General features: G+C 39.8%; 1 protein-coding gene across 1 annotated transcript in view; it reads left to right on the top strand.

The window, feature by feature from the left end:
- The window catches only part of VPS53 (VPS53 subunit of GARP complex), a 156,173-nt gene that overhangs the window by 101,010 nt on the left and 34,164 nt on the right, over positions 1-20,999 (top strand). Inside the window, exons 16-17 of the mRNA XM_075994275.1 lie at positions 7,187-7,269; positions 8,239-8,317. Coding sequence (XP_075850390.1) covers positions 7,187-7,269; positions 8,239-8,317 — 162 coding nt within the window. The remainder of the gene's footprint in view (positions 1-7,186; positions 7,270-8,238; positions 8,318-20,999) is intronic.

Raw genomic sequence — 20,999 nt, 5'->3', positions numbered from 1 at the left:
ATTTAATACACAAAGGGAAGAGTGCCACGTGAAGATAGAGGCAGAGACTGGAGTGACACTACAAGGCAAGCAACATCAGAGATTGTCAGAAAACACCAGAAGCTAGAAGAGAGGCATGGCACAATTTCTTTCTCAGAACCTCCGGAAGCAACCAACCCTGCCCATACCTTGAGTTCAGACTTCTAGCTTCCAGAACTATGAGAGAATAAATTTCTATTCTTTTAAACCACCAAGTTTGTGATAATTTGTTATAGCAGCCCTAAGAAACTAATGTAGGAGCCAACCTGAATAAACTCTACTGGTCAGATATAGTACATATAAACATTACTTGATATCCAGGAGAATATTAACTACAATGGATTGAAAACATGAAATATGTTTAAATCCATTTTGTTGTAAATATTTTTCTTAATTCATTTATTGCCTTTGAAGATGCTGAGGAGCAACTGATATGAATTACAACTGGTAAATGAAAGTTCTTACCTTGCCTTTCCTATGTGATATGTACCGCAGGATAACCAGATCATTTGCAGTGGGAAGTGTGTGTTTATAGCAGAAGTTTAGTTAATAAGTGAAGAAGAAAAGAAAATTAGAATATCTAATGGAATAATAGATCTGGGTTTTGAGCATCAATGGCTGCTGACATCACAAAAGGAGAGACAAGTAAATAGTATGTATCTCCTGATAGAAGCACATAGCACCATCAATGAAGTACTTTTTTGGAAAAAGAACCTGAATCAGATTAGGCTTCTATATCTACCTACCAATTTACAGGAAATGCAAGGGACAGAGGAAAATGCCAATTAATACCTGTGGATGCAATCAGCAAAATCCAAACTGTGGGAAGATCTACAGGGGCAAAGAACCTATTAATAGTTTCGGGTTTTTTGGTTCCTTTTTTTGTTTGTTTGTTGAGACAGGGTCTCGCTCTGTTCCCCCAGGTAGAGTGCGGTGGCATCATCATACTACAACCTCAAATTCCTGGGCTCAAGTGACCTTCCTGCCTCAGCCTCCCGAGTAGCTGGGACTACAGGGGTGCGCCATGACGCACGGCTAATTTTTTCTTTTTTTAGTAGACTCAGGGTCTCACTCTTGTTAAGGCTGGTCTCAAACTCCAGAGCTCAAGTAATCCTCCTGCCTTGGCCTCCCAGAGTGCTAGGATTTTAGGTGTGCGCTACCGCACCTGGCTTAAGAACTTAATTTCTTTAAGAAAAAATTGTAGAGGAGCAAAGAGAAATAGAGAAAGAAACCAAAGAGACTTAAGAATCTGAGCAACAAAGAATTGAAAAATAAAATTTAAAAACCAGTGTCAGTAATATATCAATATTGGCTCATTAATTGTAACAAATATGTCACATTGTTAATAATAATGTGAGAAAATGGGTATGTAGTATATGGGAACTATCTGAACTATCTTTGCAATTTTCTATAAATCTAAAACTGTCCTGAAAAATATAGTTTATATTTTTAAAGTACTATTTATAATAGCAATTTAAAACATCATGCTATAGTTTGAATGTGTCTCCCAAAGGTCATTTGTTGGAAACTTAATCCTCAATGCAACAGTGTTGAAAGGTGGGACCTTTAAGAGGTGATTAGGTCATGAGGGCAAAGCCCTCATGAATGGTTAATGCCATTATCTCAGGAATGGGTTAGTCATCACAGGAATGGGTTCTGATATAAGAATCAGTTGGCCCCCTTCTTGTCTCTTTTGCCCTCCCTCACTCTCTTGCCTTCTGCCATGGGAAGACATAGTAAAAAGGCCCTCACCAGATGCTGGCGCCTTGATATTAGACTTCCTAGCCTCCAGAACTATGAGAAACAAATTTATTTTCTTTATAAATTACCCAGTCTGTGGTATTCTGTTATAACAACACAAAACGAGCTAAAATGCATCAGGTTTCTAATAATAAATCCAAAGAAGGACACTGCTATGGTTTGAATATGGTTTATCCCCACCAAATCTCATACTGAGGCTTGGTCACCAATGTGGCAGTGTTGGGAGGTGGTGACTTTAAGAGGTGATTAGGTTGTTAAGATGGATTAATGTTTTCTTGCAAGACTGGATAAGTTATCTTGGAAATGGATTAGTTTTCATGGAACTGGATTAGTTACTGCAAAAGCAGGTTGTTATAAAGTGACACTGCCTCTTATGTTTGCTGTTTTCACACATTCTCGGTTATCCTTCCATTTCTCCACCATTTTTAATGCATTGTGAAGCCCTAATCAGAAGCCACCAGATGTGGTTACCTAGTCTTGACCTTTCCAGCCTACAGAACTATGAGCCAAATAAACTATTTTAGCAACAGTTATAGCAACACAAAACAGAGCTAAAATAGACATGCAAGACCTCTACTTTGAAGATACAAAATGTTGCTGAGTGAAATTAAAGACATGAATAAATGAAGCGGTATACCATGTTCATGGATTGAAAGGCTTTGTTGTTATGATGTCCATTTTCTATAAAATGATAGATTCAACACAATCCCTTACCAAAATTCCAACAGGCTATTTTGAAGAAAGACGTAAGAAAAATTTACAGAGAAATGTAAAGGATCCAGTAACCAAACAATTTTGAAAAAGAAGAAAAAAGTTGAGTGACTTAAACTACCTGATTTAAAAACTTACCATAAAGCTATGGTAATTAATACAGTGTTGCACTAGTGTAATCATAGGCAAGTAAATTAGTGAAACAGAATAGGGAATCTAGAAATAGACTCACATGTATATGGTTAATTGACTTTCCACAAAGATGCCAAGTCAATTAAATAGAGAAAAGAAAACCATTTTAATGATCATGGTGGTAACAGTAGATTATACATATTAACAACCTCAACCCCTGCCTCTTACCATATCCAAAAATTCAAGATGCATCATAGACTGAAATATAAAGCCTAGAACCACAAAGCTTCCAGAAGAAAAACATAGATCTTCACAACCTTGAGTAGGCAAAGATTCCTTGGTCAGTGTATAAAAAGTACCACTCACACACACACACACACACAAAATTAAATAAATTGGACTTCATCAAAAGTAAAATATTCTGCTTATCAAAAGACTACATTAAGAAAATAGATAAGCCACAGACTGGGAAAAAAAACTTGCATCACATATAACTGATAAGGATTTGTACCCAGTATATATAAATAACTCCTAATAATTCTAAAATGGCAAACTACAATTTAAAATGGGCGAAAGACTTGAAAAGACATTTCACAAAAGAAGATACACAAATGTTCACTAAGCAAAGGAAAAGATGCTCAATATTATTAGTCATCAGGGAAATGCAAATTAAAACTGAGAGCCATAGCTATTAGAATGACTATAAACTCAAAAAGAATAACACCATCAATATTGACAGGGACATAGGCCAGGGGTGTAATCCTAGCACTCTGGGATCGTTTGAGCTCAAGAGTTTGAGGCCAGCCTGAGCAAGAGCAAGACCCCATCTCTACTAAAAATAGAAAGAAATTAGCTGGACAACTAAAAATATATAAGAAAAAGTTAGCCGGGCATGGTGGTGCATGCCTGTGGTCCCAGCTACTCAGGAGGCTGAGGTAGAAGGATCACTTGAGCCCAGGAGTTTGAGGTTGCTGTGAGCCAGGCTGATATCATGGCACTCTAGCCCAGGCAACAGAGTGAGACTCTGTCTCTAAATAAATAAATATTAACAAGGATATAGAACAACTGGAATTATTATATACATTGGTGACAGGAACATGAAATAGTATAACCATTTTGGAAATGGAAAGCAGTTTGGCTGTTTCTTATAAAACCTTATGACCCAGGAATTCCATTCCCAGATATTTCCCCAAGATGAATAAAAGCATAACCACAAAGAGACACATACAGGGATGTTTATAGTAGCCCCATTCAGAACAGCCCCAAATTGGAAGCAATCTAAATGTCCCTCAACAGGTGAATGGATAAACAAGTTGTGGTATATCCATACAATGGACTGCTACTCAGTCGGAGACTGAACTACTGACATACGCAGCAACATGAGTGAATCTAAAAAATATTATGTTAAACAGAAGAAGCCAAACATCAAAGAGTGCATACTATATGATTGCATTTATAGTGCTCCCCCCTTACCCATGGAGGATACATTCCAAGAACCCCAGTGGATGCCTGAAATTACAGGCTAGTACAGAATCCTGCATATAGTACACTGTGTTTTTTCCTATACAATAACAAGGGCATAGTGTATACAGTATGGATAGATGGACATATTTCTGGAATTTTCTATTTAGTATTTTCATGGTTGATCATGGGTAAGTGCAACCTTGGAAAGCAAAACCATGGATAAGGGACTACCGTATATAACATTCAAATATTGTACAGGCAAAACTGATCTGTGGCGATAGAAATCAGATAGTGGGGATGAGGATAGGGTTGATTGGAAAGGGGAAAAAGAACATGAGGAAACTTTCTAGAGGGAGGGAAATGTTCTCTATCTTGTTATTATTGGTAATTACATAGGTGTATATGATGGTCAAAACTCATCCAACTAAACACTAAAGATTTCTACATTTTGAATATGTTAATTATATTTCATTTTTGTAAAAAAGACTTAAGAGACATATCAACCAATTGCCATATATGATCTTTATTTGGATCCTAATTAAAACAAAGTATTTAAAAAATCGTAAGACAGGCCAGGCACAGTGGCTCACACCTATAATCCCAACACTTTGGGGGGCCAAAGCAGGAGGAGCACTTGAGCCCAGGAGCTCAAGACCAGCCTGGGCAACATAACAAGACACTGTGTCTACAAAAAATTTAAAAATTAGCTAGGTGTGGTAGCACATGCCTGTAGTCCCAGCTACTCAGGAGGCTGAGGCAGGAGGATCGCTTGAGCCCCGAAGTTTGAGGTTGCTGTGAGCTATGATGACACCACTGCACTCTAGCCCAAGTGAGGCCTGTCTCAAAAAAAGAAAAAAAATTGTAAGACAATGAGGGAAATATGATCACTGACTAGATATGTGATGATTGATGTTAAAGAATTATTGTTCATTTTTGTAGGTCTAATAATGGTATGGTTATGATTTTTTAGGAGTACCTATCTTTTAGAGATACATATGAAAATGTACAGATGAAATGATAGAATGTCTAGGATTTGCTTCAAAATAATTCAAGATGTGGCAGAGTAGGTGAGACTGTAAATGAAACAAGACTTGCTATGTAATGGCAATTGATGACACTGGCTTGGTACATTGTACTGTATTTTTGTAAATGTGTGAAATTTTCCTGTTAAATATAATAGTATAAGTTATATACACTCCTAAAAAGTTTCAAATATTACAGAAACATACACCTAAAGGATGAAAGTTACCCATAATCTCACACCTTCAAAACCCACTACTAACCACTGTTAAAAATGTGTATCCTTCCAAACATTTTTTTTTTATCTTTTTAAATAAAAATGGGCCCATACTCTATATACCGTTCTACAACAAAGCAACATTGTTCTGTTTTACCTAAATCACGGGCATCTTTCCATGTCACTATTACCTCAGCATTTTTAACACCTGCATGGGGTGTTCCATTCATTCTTTTCTTCTTTCAAGAGATCTTTATTAAGCACTTATTAAGTACGAGGCTAATTAACAGTGTTAATTAACAGTGGTGAATGGAGTAGACAAGTTGCTTTCTGGCATGGAACTTAGAACTAATAGGGAAGCCAGATAATAAACAAGCCAGCCAAGATGTAACTTCATGTTTGAGGTGTGAGGAAGGAACAGGTGTGGCCATGTTAGAATGAGGGAGTTGCCCACTGAAGGAGAGTGGCCAAAAAGGGCCTCTGAGGAGGTGACACTGAAGCCGAGACCTGAGTGCTGCGAAGGAGACAACCGAGGCAGGAGCCGGGAAGGGCTGGGACGTGAGGGAGCTGGCTGGGAGGGTGAGTGGGACGCACTTCAGGGAGAGGAAGTAGGAAGTGTGAAGGATGAAGGTCCTGAGGGAGGAGGACCCTGGTGTGTCCCAGAAACGTAAGAGGCCAGTGTCACCAAACCCTAGCAGGCAAAGTAGAAAGTAGGAAGATGGGGCCAGAGAGCTAGACAGGACCCAGATCATGGTTAGAAAGTCTGGATTTTATTTTCAGTGTCATGGGAAAAGGCCTCTCAAGAGTTTGAGCATTATGAGCCTGTGCCATAATTTGTTTCATCAATCGTTTGTAGACACACATGGACATTGTTTCCAGTTTTTCAATAATGCAAAACAGCACTAGAATGTGAGCTTTGTGAGAACAGGATCTTACCTGTTTTGTTCACTGAACAACTCCCTTACTCTGTTACACAGCCAGGCGCAAAGTAGGCTTTCGGTAAATAGTGGTTGAATTGATGAATGCTGCATGGAGTATTCATATATCTTTGTACGTTATTATTTCATTGAAATGTATTTCTAGATGTGAATTGGTGATTTAAAGAGTACGTATATTTAAATCTTTGGTGTTTCAATAAATTGCCTTCTAAAAAAGTTACACAATTTACACACCCCTAAGAGCATTTTAAAAATTTAAGACAAAACATTAGTTATTCTTAGAGTTTGCATAATAGGTTTAAGAGTGATGATGAATCAATTAGCAGGGATGTTTTTGGGTATTTATAATTTCTGGTCCAATGGTATTTTTCTTTGAGGCTGTAGGAGCACATTGAGTGTTTCTATCCTAAACCGTAGGCTAATGAAAGCAGGGACCACATTCATTTTGTTTACCTCTGTATCTCCAACACCTCAGCAAGGTGCTGGGTCTATAGCTTTATAGCACTCAATAGTTTAGCTGGTTTTACTGCCCCTTACACCAAAGATTTCCAGTGTTAATGGGCAAGTCTGCAGTTCGTGGTGCAGAGAATATCTTAAAATCAGGGTCTTTTCAAAATTAATGACATGAATTATAAATGTGTCAAGAAACACCTATAGCACAGTGCTAAAGGATACAGGTTGAAGGAAGTTTGACTCCTGGCCCTATCACTGACTGTCTTGGGTAGGCTCATCCTCCATTTTCTCATCCATAAAATGAGGATAATAATAGAATCTTCCCCGTAGGGTTGTGAGAATTAAATGAGTCAATACATGAAACATGTCTAGAATTATGCCTGAATCACCAAACTCAGTACAGGTTAACTATTGCTATTATGGTACTCTTTTGAATAATCATTAAGCCTGTTTCTGTTTCATTTTCTAACAGCTCGAGGAAAAACTCAAAGAAAAAGTTGATGTAAGTCTGATTGAACGAATCAATCTGACTGGAGAAATGGACACCTTCAGCACGTATGTACCTTGCGTGTATTTGCTCAAGGCCTGCCCTTTCTCCTTTACCAAGTGGCATGTCTCAGGCTGTTGGCTTTAGTCACTGCAGAACCTAAGAGGTTTCCAGGGCTTTCTGTTGGGTCTGAATTATTCTCCAGTAGCCCCTAAGAAGCAGCATTAGAATTAGTGCAGCTGCCTTCCATTCTGCCTCCTCAGATGCAATCATGCTTTTGGCTTATAGCATCTTTATTGTTGCACTATCTAGAATAACTGAAGAGAAGACATTCTCCCTTGTCCATGTCTGATCTGCCCCCACCTAAATCCACGGAGGGCCAGGCCCACCTCCAGTGTTTCAGAATATGAAGTGTAAATGGCCTGGTTTTAACCATTGGGGATGTAAGAGTGTGTATGTGCACGTGCATGTGTGTGTGTGTGTGTGTGTTTGAGGGGTGAGGGATGTCTGACCAAGAAGTTCAAACAATAAAGCCTTCTTGGAATATTTCTTTCCCTGTTACTACCTTGTAATATTTTTGTTGCTGTCAGTTTCCGTTCCACTGCTATTAAATGAAATAGGCATGGGCCAAGCTTCAGCTGTGATATCAACCACTTATTGAGGAAAAATCGAAATTCTCTTCTAGTTTATTTCTTCCCCTTTGCTTAACTTTTTTTCCCCTTCAGTTCTGAATTAAATGTTTTTTGGAAATAGGTACTTTTGGAGGATGATGTGAAGAGGGGTTCTTGGGGTGGCGATCAGTGAGACTAGCCATGGAATTTTGTGTCCTGATGAGATGGGGCACACCCAGATAAGACCAGGACATGAGGAAAGAGCCACACTTCTCCTCCACTGTCATTAATTAAAGCTTGAGCTTTTCTGATGAAATGATGAACCTAATTTTTACAGGGGGCCTAAAACATTTATAAGGGGCTGTGTCAGTCATTTAAACAGTCATTTTTGTAAGTCGTGACCACAGTATGTTGTTTGATCTGCAGTGTCATCTCCAGCAGCATTCAGCTGTTGGTGCAGGATCTGGATGCTGCCTGCGACCCTGCCCTGACTGCCATGAGCAAGGTAAAGTGTTGAGAAACGGCTCCTTACTAGGCTTCCAAGCGTGGCCCTAGATGGTTTCTATGGGCCCTCGCCTGTGGCTTCTTCAGGCTCTTCCGTATCAGCGGAGAGGAGAATGGAAAGACCTCGTGGGGTCCCTAAAGCACTCAGTTTATCTTGTACCTGAGGTCAATTGCTTGTCCTTTCAGAATGAGACTGGGAGAAAATGTATTTGCTGAGTCTAAAGGAGATGTCTTTGATTAGCATCTGACACATGCTAAAAACCTTAGTGTGGTCTCGCCAGAATGGATGTTTTTGTTAGCGCTTAAGGCTGTAACTTCTGACTCATTCTTCATTCTTGCCCACTGAGAGGTTTTTCCGACTCTTGCTGAGCTCTGGTGCCAATGCAAGATGATTTGATCAGGTTGTGGACTCCGGTTTTCTAATATCGTGGTGGCCCATCAGTCAGCCCTTGGCCCTCAAGTCCCCTCCTTTGGCACTTACCAGGTACTATCTTGTGTTGCTATTTTTGGATTTTATGTGCCTGTGCCTTTTCTTCCCAAAAGAATGTATTATAAATTCCTTAAGTGTATGGACCATGTCCTATACTGCTCTTTATCTCTCATAGTGTCTTAAATGTAGAAGACTGTCATGTATGTTAATTTAGCTAGAAAGGGGCAATTCTTTATTGATTTCTAAGACTGAATGACATGAAGCTGCCCACCCTAGAACCTTCCAGAGCAGGGGTTGGCAAACTATAGCCTGTGGACCAAATCTGGCCCACTGCCTGTTTTTGTAAATAAAGTTTTATCAGAACACAACCATGTTCATTCATTTACATATTATCTATGGCTGCTTTTGTGCTACAGTGGGGAACTAAGTAATTGAGGCCATATAGCCTACCGAGCTTAAAAAAATAGGAAAATATTTACTATCTGGCCCTTTACAGAGAAAGTTTGCCAACACCTATTCTAGAGTCATAGGCTCTTGTAGCATTCTTGCAGATTCTGGAGAAAGAACTTCTCTGGGGCGTCCTAACCAATATCAGAGGGCAGTGGAAAGAACGCTGACTTTGGAGTAAGACAGAGCTACTTCTTCCAGTTTCTCCTTTGGGGGTGTTGAGCAAATGACTTAACCTGTCTGGGTCCAAGTTACATCATCAGGGCCCACGTATCTCCTGTGAAATGTGGATATCTGCCTCTTGGAGTCGTTGTGAGGGTGGAACATGAAGAAAGTGACTGGTCTGATGCCAGTCACATAACAAGTGCTCAATAAATAAATCTTTTTCCCTCTTGTCAGGAGAAGTGGCTGTGTCACAAGGTTGTGCAAGCAGACATTTGGTCTGAATTTGGTTTTGCAGTAGATTGTAAATATTTAACAAAAATAGAATTAAAACCAAAACTTAGGCTTTGGGGTCTTATGAATTGGAGTGGGAAGTCCTGAAATAGCTGATGTCACAATTTTCTATTCAAAAGGCTGATCCTTTCACCAATCAGATGCTGACAGACATTTCTAGTATTCCCAGCATTTATAGGCAGAACACTGCAAGCAGGCAAATCAAGGCTAATCCATTTTCTTAGAGGAACATGGCTCTGAGGATTCATTTTGCAGGCTCTGATTATCCCCTCGCTGCTGGTAAGCATTCTCTACATCCTGAATGTGATCTGTTCCAGCTGCCATCTCTCCTGAACTGCCACACACTTTAGATTGGAATGCAGCTGGCAAAAGAATTTTTACATTTACTGAAGGAAGAATGGAATTTTTTTTTTTTCAATAAAATAACAGTTGGAGAGGGTTTAACACTCCAGGTGTTGCTTATATGAACCGCTGGTTCATTAGGTGGACTTCTCTCATACCTCCCCCTACCCCACCCCACCATCCATTTCTCCCCCAGACCCATACCAGCAAATATTAACAGAGACCATAACTCCAGAATCTTTTGTTTATATCATAAGAAAACCACAGACTTGGGAACACAGCAGCTGGGAGGCCATTACTTTTGTCTGAGTCTTCTGGAGTTCTAGCAAAATGAAATCCATGTGATGGAAATAAACAAGCCAAGTGGTCACAAATTGATTCAACATATGCTCTCTGTTATTTGTGCCTGCATCCTGTTTTGTGTAGTTTCTTCTAGGATAATGAGTATTTCTGTCTCTGATTCTATCATTTTTGCCACTAGTTGAACAGTTCAATTTAGACTCTACCCAGCACAGTGCTGGGAGTTGCAAGGCTTGGAAAGGTGTAGACCATTTATGCCAAGGCGTTTAGATTCCAGTAGGTGAGGGGCAAGAGATGTGTGAGATGAGAGGAATGCCCAGATACCTATAATGTAAGGTATGAGGAAATCAGTACTGTAAGAAAAGTATATAATATACCCTCTTTAAAAGAGGCGAGAGTTCAAATCTAGGGGAGGGGGAAGGAAAGCCTTCATAAGGAAATGGCATTTGAAATAGACCAGGGCAGAGTTTTAAATGAATTTGTGATTGGGAGGGCATTTCAAACAGGGTGACAATGTGAGCAAAGGTTTGTGAAGTTAGAAAAGTTCAGAGTTATGTTGAAATCGCCAATGTCATTCAACATCTTAGGAATTCCATAGGCTACTCCATTTGGACTGACATAGTCAAGATTGGAAACAAAGCTGTCCCCAAGGAGTTTCTACTCAGCTGGAGAGAAAACAGAATAATCAGTGCTTTAAATAAATGTATTTTATACATGATAAGAAGAATGAGTGTTGGGCTTGCCAAGAGGGACTGAGCCAGGCAATTGGTTATATCATTCTCCTGGAGGAGATCCCATTCTCATTGGAAGTACCCCATGGCCTCCTCCTTGGTTGGCATGTAGGGCTTTCATAATTGTCCCTTCACTACATTGCTAGCTCAGTTTCTGCCACACCCTATACTCCAGCCTCAGAGCCATTTTCGCTTCCCTGGATGTACATCGCTCTTTTGTGACTTCCATGCCTTTTCTCATTTTATTTTTTCTTCCCACTATTGTCTACCCAATGAGCATATCCTTTAAGATCCAGTTCAGGCCAGGTATGGTGGCTCATGCCTGTAATCCTAGCACTCTGGGAGACCTAGGCAGGAGGCTTGCTTGAGCTCAGGAGTTTGAGACCAGCCTGAGCAAGAGACCCTGTCTCTACTAAAAATAGAAAAAAATAGCCAGGCATGATGTAATGTGCTTGTAGTCTCAGCTACGTAGGAGGCTAAGGCAGGAGGATCGCTTGAACCCAGGAGTTTGAGGTTGCTGTGAGGTAGGCTGACACCATGGCACTCTAGCCTGGGTGACAGAGCGAGACTCTGTCTCCTAAAAAAAAAGATCCACTTCAAATGTCTGCCCATCTTTTTAAAAATTGAGGTATAATTTGCATACCACAAAATTAACCCTTTCTAAGTGTACACTTTAGTGGTTGTCAGTGTATTCACAAGGTTGTGCAGCCACCACCACAGTCTAATTCTGGAACATCTTTATCACCCCAAAAAGAAACTCTAATACTTATATTAGCAGTCATTCCCCACTCCCTTGACAACCATTAATCTACTTTCTGTCTCTAGGGATTTGCCTATTCTGCACATTCACATATCATACAATATGTGGCCTTTGGGGCCTGGCTTCCTTCACTTTGCATAGTATTTTCAAGGTTCATCCATGAATATCACATATCAGTACTTCATACCTTTTTATGGCTGGATAATATTCCATTACATGGATATACCACATTTTGTTTATCCATTCATCAGTTGATGGATGTTTGAGTTATTTCCATTTTTTAACTATTTTGAATAATGCTATGTACATTTGTGTATAATTTTTGGGTGGACATGTGTTTTCAGTTCTCTTCAGTATATACCTAGGAATGGAACTGCTGAGTCATGTGGTAACTTTAAATTTCACATTTTGAGGAAATGCCAAACCGTTTTCCAGAGTGACTGTGCCATTCATTTTACATTCTCACCAGCAAAGTATGAGCATTCTCATTTCTCCACATCTTCACCAACATGTATTTTCCATTTTTTTAAATTATAGCCACTCCTGTGAGAATGAAGTGGTATCTCATTGTGGTTTCAATTTGCATTTCCCTGATGACTAAGATCTTAAGCATCTTTTCATGTGTTCATTGGCAATTTGTATATCTTCTTTGAAGAAATGCCAATTAAATTCTTTGCCTATGTTAAAATTAGGTTATTTGTCTTTCTGTTGTTGAGTTGTAAAAGTTCTTTTCAAAGTCTGCATACTAGACTCCTTGTCAGATATGAGATTCACAAGTATTTTCTGTGGGTTGTCTTTTCACTTTCTTGATAATGTCCTTTGATTTTCTGTACTCAGATTTATATATATATATATATATATATATATTTGTGTGTGTGTGTGTGTGTGCTTGTGCTTTTGGTATCATGTCTGAGATACCTTACCTAGTCCAAAATCATAAAGATTTACTCTGTGCTTTCTGCTATGAGTTTTATAGTTTTATACTCTTAGCTCTTACATTTAAGTCATCAATCCATTTTGAATTAATTTTGTATATGGTATGAGGTTAGGATTCAACTCCATTTTTTTTTTCTTTTTTTTTTTTCTTTTTTTTTTTTCTTTTTTTTTGCCCCGTTTAAACAGTTTGAACAACTCCATTTTTTTACATGTAGATATTCAGCTTCCCTAGCATCGTTTGTTAAAAAGACTATTCTTTTCCCACTAGATGGGCTGGACACCCTTGCCAAAAATCAGTTAACCATTGATGTATGGGTTGTTTCTGGACTCTCACTCTATTCCATTGATCTATATGTATCTGTCCTTAGGCCAGTACCACACTGTTTTGATTCTTGTAGATTTGTAGTAATCTTTGAAATGAGGAAGTATGAGTCTTCCAACTTTATTCTTTTTCAGCATTGCTTTGGCTATTGTGGATTCCTTGCAGTGTCACAATTTCTTCCCTCAGTCAGAGCATTCCTCTTTCTCCCTCAAAACACCACAGTACCAGGCCAGGCATTGTAGCTCATGTCTGTAATTATAGCACTCTGGGAGGCTGAGGCAGGAGGATCACTTGAGGTCAGAAGTTCAAGACCAGCCTAAGCAAGAGTGAGACCCCATCACTACCAAAAATAGAAATTATCCAGGCTTGGTGGTGCACACCTGTATACCCAGCTACTCAGGAGGCTGAGCCAGGAGGATCGCTTGACCCCAGAAGTTTGAGGTTGCAGTGAGCTGTGATGATACCAGTGCTCTCTACCCGGGGCAACAGAGCAAGCCTCTGTCTCAACGACAACAGCAATAACAACAATAACAAAGCACCACAGTACCTAGACTGCATCTCTACTTTGTTAACAATTATTTTTATATCTTTGTCTTCCCTGTTAAACTTTGAACAACTTGTGGACTGTGTCCTACTCATTTTTCAATGCCCATAGCATAGTGAAGTACTTGCTAAACAGTAGTACTACCTGAATGACTTTGAAAGTAAAAAAGGCAGAAAGAAGAAAGAACTAAAGTATTGCAGATCTCCATTTGACCAAAGAATGGTAAAAAAAAAAAAAAAAAAAAAAGACATAGATAACATTACTAGGCAGTTTTGGCTTGGTGGAGCTGGTAGACTAAGAGTAAGAGACTTGGACATCTTTGTAGGAGATGGTGGGGTCAAAGAATCCCTCAATCTTTAAAAACATAACAAGCGCTATTGAGGATGATGCAGTGCTCCTTGGTGGTACTTAATAGTAGGGCTTCTATGTCAGCAAGTAGCATCCTGGCACTGATTGGAGAAAGGTCAGAATTAAGAAATGCCCACATGCAGCTATTAGCTCCCATGGGTGTGGACAAGAGCCCCACTGCTAGATAAAGAGAGAAAAATACAAAGTGGCAAAGTTTGATTAAAAAAAAAAACATATACAGGAACAACCTTAAATAGACCAGGCCCAAGTAGAGGAAGCAAAATATGATGAAAGTGTAGTGGTCTATCTGAAACTGTAACTTTGAGATTACAGTGGTGTTGCTGATAAGTTATGTCAGAATTACCTTTCAGACCACTCTCCCTTCCCTTGTTGCATTATTTTCTTTTTTCTTTTTTTTTTTTTTAATAAGAGATAGGGACTCACTCTGTTGCTGAGGCTAGAGTGCAGTGGTGCAATCATAGTTCATTGTAGCTTTAAACTTCTGGGCTCAAGCAGTCTTCCTGCCTCATCCTCCTGAGTAACTGGGACTACAGGCACATGCCACCATGCCTGACTAATTTTTTTTTTTTTTTGTACAGGGTCTCACTGTGTTGCCCAGGCTAGTCTTGAATTCCTGGCCTCAAGCGATCCTCCCGTCTCGGCCTCCCAAAGTGCTGGGATTACACACTATGAGCCACCGTGCCTGGCTCCATGTTGCATTATTTTCTTAGATGAGCTCTGAGATGATAAGGAGTTACTATTTATTGAGCACTCAACCAAGAATCAGGCACCTAAATGCATTATCTTATTTAATTCTAACAATAAATTGACGAGGTAGCTCTATTATTTCCCCCTTTCACAAATAAGCTGAACCACAGAGACATTAAGTCTCTTGTTCAAGATCTCAGCTAGCATGTGGCAGAGCCAGGGTCCAGACTCCTGTCTCTCTCTCTCTCTGCATGCTTATACCACACCATACATAGTAAGCCTTTTTGGCACATGTGGCAACTGAGGCAAAATCAGCTTAAGCAACTTGCCTGAAAGCAGAAGAGCATGAGTCAGTGTGTGCCCAGTACTGCTAGGTTCTCATGAGTATTCATGCCGGCCTGACTGTGGGCCCCTCCAGCACTCGCAGTCATCCTGTTGGAGATTAGTCTTCAGCTGTTCATGATCTGACACCATGACTTCCCTACAGGGGAGAAAATGTGTTGAGCAGCCAACCTAAGCATTCCAGTCTGCTTTGTGTATTCTTCTCTGAAAACTAATGAATTGTCCTTCTGGTATGTTTGTTTGTTTCTTTCTATTTCATTTTCTGCCCAAAGCTATATAGCTTATAGTAGTGAAGCCAGAAGTAAAACCAACTCTCTTGATTCTTAAGAAGGTAGTTATTTGAAGTGTTTTGGTGGAAATACAAAGAGTTCTGTCTTTTAGGTGTAAATTTTGCAAATCCTTAGGATTTAGTATATCTGATTATGGCCTTACAGCAGGATTAAAAGAAATCTGGCCTCCTGAACAGAGACTGTTGGTCCCATGAAACCTTCCTCACTATGTCCTTTTTCTTAAGGCTGCTCACATCACTTGGTTGAAAGAATCTAAGTCGCTATCCAAAATCAAATAGCTTTTTGCCCATTAATGGTAGTTTTAGGAAGAAACTGAATAAATTAAATTTCCTTACAGTCTGGCATGCAATTTCTATTAGGTTTTACGATTATGAACATGTACTAATTTAGGAGGCTGCATTACTATCCCCCAAAGACATTTTGAAATAGTTAGAACAGTCCTCAAATCTGTTCTCATTTTCCTCAGTCATGAAAATGCAGATCTATTTCAGAAAGCCCACAGAACACCAGGGTTAAGAAATCCTCCAGTTTACTTTCCACTTATAATCAAAACGCAGCTTTCTTTTTTCATAAAAAGATTTTTTATTAATGATAAAAGCAAATCACCTCCATTATAGAAAATACAGATTTTTTTATTTTTTTATTTTTTTCTGTTTTTATTTTTTGAGACAGAGTCTCACTCTGTTGCCCGGGCTAGAGTGCTGTAGCGTCAGCCAAGCTCACAGCAACCTCAAACTCCTGGGCTCAGGCAATCCTTCTGCCTCAGCTTCCTGGGTAGCTAGAACTATAGGCATGCACCACCATGCCCAGCTAATTTCTTCTGTATGTTTTTAGTTGGCCAATTAATTTCTTTCTATGTCTAATAGAGACGGGATCTCACTCTTGCTCAGGCTGGTCTCAAACTCCTCAGCTCAAAGGATCCTCTTGCCTCAGCCTCCCAGAGTGCTAGGATTACAGGCGTTGAGCTACAGTGCCCGGCCAGAAAATACTGATTTTTAAAAGAAAAAAATTTCAATCATCCATAATTTCAATTAACATATATATTTCTTTCAGTCCTTTTTAAAATGCTGATATATTCGCAAATAAAAATAAATTTATACTTTATACACTGACAACCTGTTTTCCTCACATAGCAGGTTTTAATAGTTTTCTGTATCATTTAATCAAGGGCTACAGTGTTTTTAGTGTTTGCATTGTATTCCATAATACAAAGTATTCATTGTTAAAATTGTAACAGTAGCTAACATTTGCCATGGAATTAATATATGTGAGGCATTATATTAGTAGCATTCCATGTATTATCTCTCAATAATAGATTATAGATAGTATCGTCATCCCAGTTTTATAGATGAGAAAACTGAGGCTCAGAGAGGTTAGATAACTTGCCCAAGTTACACACTTAGAAGGCTGCACAGTGTTAGAACTCAGACTGGCTGACTCCACGTTTCATCATCTTAAGTACTATAATCTGCTTCCCTTAAAATGCATTTAATCCATTCACTTTTGATGTCTATTTAGGTTATTTCCAGGTTTTTTGAGGGGGAGGCTTTTATTACATTTTCTTTCCTCCTCTTTTCCCCTTGTCTTTATTTTTTCTTCTTTAAATTCTACAAAGGAAATGCAAGGTAAGTCCCTCAGCCACCCACTTCCTCTCCCCAAAGCAGCCCTATTTCCAGTTTTTAACATTTATAGATAGTCTGGCAGTGGGCAGCCTCTTTTTTATGTGTGTATTTTTATTTTCTGAACATTCATAACTGTTAACTTTAGATTAGTTGCCTTAAAGGGAATTGCAGAGATCAAAGGCTATGTAAATGCCAAGATATTCGATAGATATTTTCAAATTGGTTTTAAGAACAGTTATATGAATTCACCTTCCCATTGGCTCAGCAGTGAATGGGAAATATATATATATATATAGATATGTTACATAAATATGTATGTATCTATATTTTACATATATGTGTGTGTGTGTGTGTATCTTCAACCCCTTGTTACTCTATTTTCTATTCTGGATCATCTTGATTTTCCCCTTGGAGTTAAGGAACATGTATCCCTGAGCAAAAAAGTGGGAGGAGGCTTTTCTTCCTCCTCTGCAGCACCATCACCACTGCCAAGTCATCCATATATCTATAACCTCATTCTAGACAAAGACTTTGCTTGTCCCAGTTGCCCCAGTTAATTTCAAGTTCATTTACGATGGTAACTCTTCTTTTGGAAAGTAACATGGTTAAATGGAAAGAACATGGACTTTGGAGTTAAACAAACCAATGTGTAGATTTCAGTCCTGCTAGTTACATTTCCTTAGGTGGGTCCCTCACTGTCTTAAAGCCTGTCTCATCATCTGTAAAGCAGGAACATTAATAATAATACCTCCTTCACTACAGCATTGTAAGCAGTAAGTTCATGTGAAAATGTCAGTCACAGTGTCTGGGTGCATAGTAGTCGCTTGGTAAATGTTCATTCTCCCTCTTTGTTCCCCACACAATGCTTGGTCCAGTGCTGTGCTTGCAGAAGGTACCTGGAAATATGGCAGATGTTCGTTGTAGGAGTAAAAGTAGCCCCGACAAGCATTAGAACGAGTGAGAGAGTCAGTTTGTTATATGCACATCTGAGAAAAGTCCATTGCTTGGGGCCAACAGCAGCCTAAGCCATAACACTAGATTTCCAGTTGCCTGTCCCAGAGTCTAAATGTCTGAGTCTATGCTATGCATCTTTCTAATCCAGTGATCAAAATGAATAGCTTGGAATTTTAATTTTCTGTTGAGAAAAATTAGTTTCTCGAGAGACCTCTTTCCAGACTTCTTATAACAATAGGAAAAATCAAGACCAGGCGTGGTGGCTCTCACCTGTAATCCTAGGACTCTGGGAGGCCGAGGCGGGCAGATCGCTCAAGGTCGGGAGTTCAAAACCAGCCTGAGCAAGAGTGAGACCCCATCTGTACTAAAAATACAAAAGAAATTAATTGGCCAACTAAAAATATATAGAAAAAAATTAGCCAGGCACGATGGCACATGCCTGTAGTCCCAGCTACTTGGAGGATTGCTTGAGCCCAGGAGTTTGAGGTTGCTGTGAGCCAGGCTGACGCCATGGCACTCTAGCCCGGGCAACAAAGTGAGACTGTATCTCAAAAAAAAAAAAACCAACAATAGGAAAAAACAAGTTCCATAGCAAGATTGTTGTGGAGTTCTGTTCTGTGATCAACGAATTGGTTGGAATTGTCTGCGACAGCGGGCTTTCTCTGGGAAGAGTGGTTTCCCCTCAGCCTTCCTCGTGAAGTGTCAGCACAGACCACGCTCTCCTTCCTCAGGCAGCAGAAGCAGAGCACGGGGGATGCTCTGGGCCCCGAAGTCTCTCCTTGTAGGTAAATGTGGGGTCTCCAAAGATCTGATAATTACTGTCTTCATACTGTCGTTTCTTTGCTCTTTCTGTCAACCCTGCGTCTTAGTTACTACTCCTTTGCAAACTGTTTCTTATTATTTATATAGTGCCGGTTACACACTATCTTGTATTCAACCCCACCCCCATCACCCCCCCAAAAAAAGCACAGAAGGAAAAACTTGTCAGTATAGACGGGTGACTTCTAAATGTCAGATGCAAACTCTACCTGGAAATGTTGAAGTCTTATTTCTTCTGATGACTTTTCATTATGTTGTTCTTCCAATGCAAGCTACCGTTTCCTTTTTCCAAAGAGACCTGTGCTTGATCACTGTATATTTCATTAGCTTCTCATTGAGAAACAGGGCTCACCTTGAACTAAGGCCCAGTTAAGTACTTTTGTGCTTTTCTCTTCTTTTTGACAAATGTCTAGCAAGCAGCCTGGTATAGTGCTCAGATTTCAGACAGACCTGGCTGTCCCAACTGTGTCATTTACCAGCTGTGTAACTGTGGGCAAGTCACCTAATCTCTTTGAGCTTCGTGGGTTTCCTCATCCACAAGATTGTTGTGAGAACTAAATGAGATCATGTATGAATTGCAAATGAGATGGCCTATGTTTAGGGCCAGGCAAGGTGACCTGCACGTGGTAGGTCCTAACGTAGGTGTCTTGTTCAGGTTACAGCCCAGACCTTCCATCATCTGGGATAGGTAATGGCAAGCATCAGCCACCTGAGGTGATCAATGACTGTTCAGAGTCACTGCTAACTCTATTTTGCACACTTTTTTAAAAATAGTAGAAACAATGTCAACTTTCGTTGTTTTCCAGTACTTTAAACCATTTTCTGCCTTCATTAAGTTGATTTAAATTTAAAATCATCCACCTGGCCTTTGCTAATATTCTTTTAACTTGTTCAAACATGGACATATACTGACGTGGCCAGTGGTTATCACGAGGGACGAGATGATGTCTGTACAGACTAACCAGCAGAAGCTCAAAGATACTCCTTGTCCTGTGCTCGGTCTTGCTTCAGAGTTGCTTTGTAACTAACGACAGAGCATGTCACCACCTCCTTTTATGGTCTTCTGTTAATGGAGAACTGTGATGTTTAGATAATTGCTTGTAAACTGTTTTGAGATTTTGAAATATACAATGCTGCTAACTTGGAAAACTGTAGTCATTACTATGGAAAAGCTTAATGTTGATTGGCAGTGGAGACATCAAGCCCTCCACAGTTCACTGTGTTTAGCCAGAGCATTCTGCTCCAAGTCTTACTGCAGAGCTGGAGAAATGAAAGCACCTGTCAATTTTGGCCTCACCCTATGAGCTCATTTAAAATCACCAAGGAAGGCCAGGCACAATGGCTCACACCTGTAATCCCAGCACTTGGGGAGCCAAGGAAGGAGGATCTCTTGAGGCCAAGAGTGTGAGACCAGCCTGGACAATGTAGGAAGACCCCGACTCTATAAAAAATTTAAAAGTTGCCTATCGTTATGGTGGTGCCCACCTGTAGTCCCAGCTTCTCAGCGGGCTACAGCAGGAGGATCACTCAAGCCCAGGAGCTTGAGGTTACAGTGAGCTATGATCATACCACTGCATTCCAGCCTGGATGACAGAGCAAGACCCTGTCAAACAAACAAATAACTAAAATCACCTAGGGTGCTCATGTTTGATTGGGTCATGTCTTTAAAATCAGATGGAAAAAGAAGCATATTAAATAAGATAAAAGATAATGAGGAAAGTGTTACCCATAACCGAAGCATTAGAATATAAAGTCAGTTCATGTTAACCTTTCTACTGTTTGTCCATTGTTTGTTTCTATCTTTTCCCAGTAAAAAAATAGAGACCTTTTCCTATCTGCAGCCAGGTACTGAAGCCTTGCGTGAGACTCGTAATGCCTCTGGACCTCAGTTTTCTTATCTATGAAATGAAGGTCCCTTCGAGCTTTTCTGTGGTCCTGTGCTTACATATCCCTAAAGCTTTTAGAATACAAATATCTGGTGATTTGAAGAAACATTAGGACAAAAACATGGAGTCATCTGAGCTTCCCAGGGCTGGAGAATCATCCATGTACAATATGATTCTTTTAAACAAGTTCTCTCAGTATTGGATTTTTCCTTTCCCCAAGAGCTCTGTAAAAATAGTGTTTTCTTGCCAGAGACATCAAGGCCTCAGAACTACTGACCTCCTTCTGTGAACATATTATATGGTTTGTGTTTGGCTCAGGATCTTTTTAACAGACCGGCCAGCACCACTCAGAGAGGCTGACTCAGCAGAACTCCTCCAGCACCTGCCAGCCCTTCCCAGGGTTAGAGTGCCCCTCCCTCGCCAGTCTGGGAAGGCTGGGGCTGGTG

The sequence above is a fragment of the Microcebus murinus genome, chromosome 18 (genome assembly GCF_040939455.1).
Source record: "Microcebus murinus isolate Inina chromosome 18, M.murinus_Inina_mat1.0, whole genome shotgun sequence".
Lineage (NCBI taxonomy): Eukaryota > Metazoa > Chordata > Mammalia > Primates > Cheirogaleidae > Microcebus > Microcebus murinus.
Note: the sequence above shows the minus strand (reverse complement) of the source record. Positions and strands in the feature narration are given on the sequence as shown.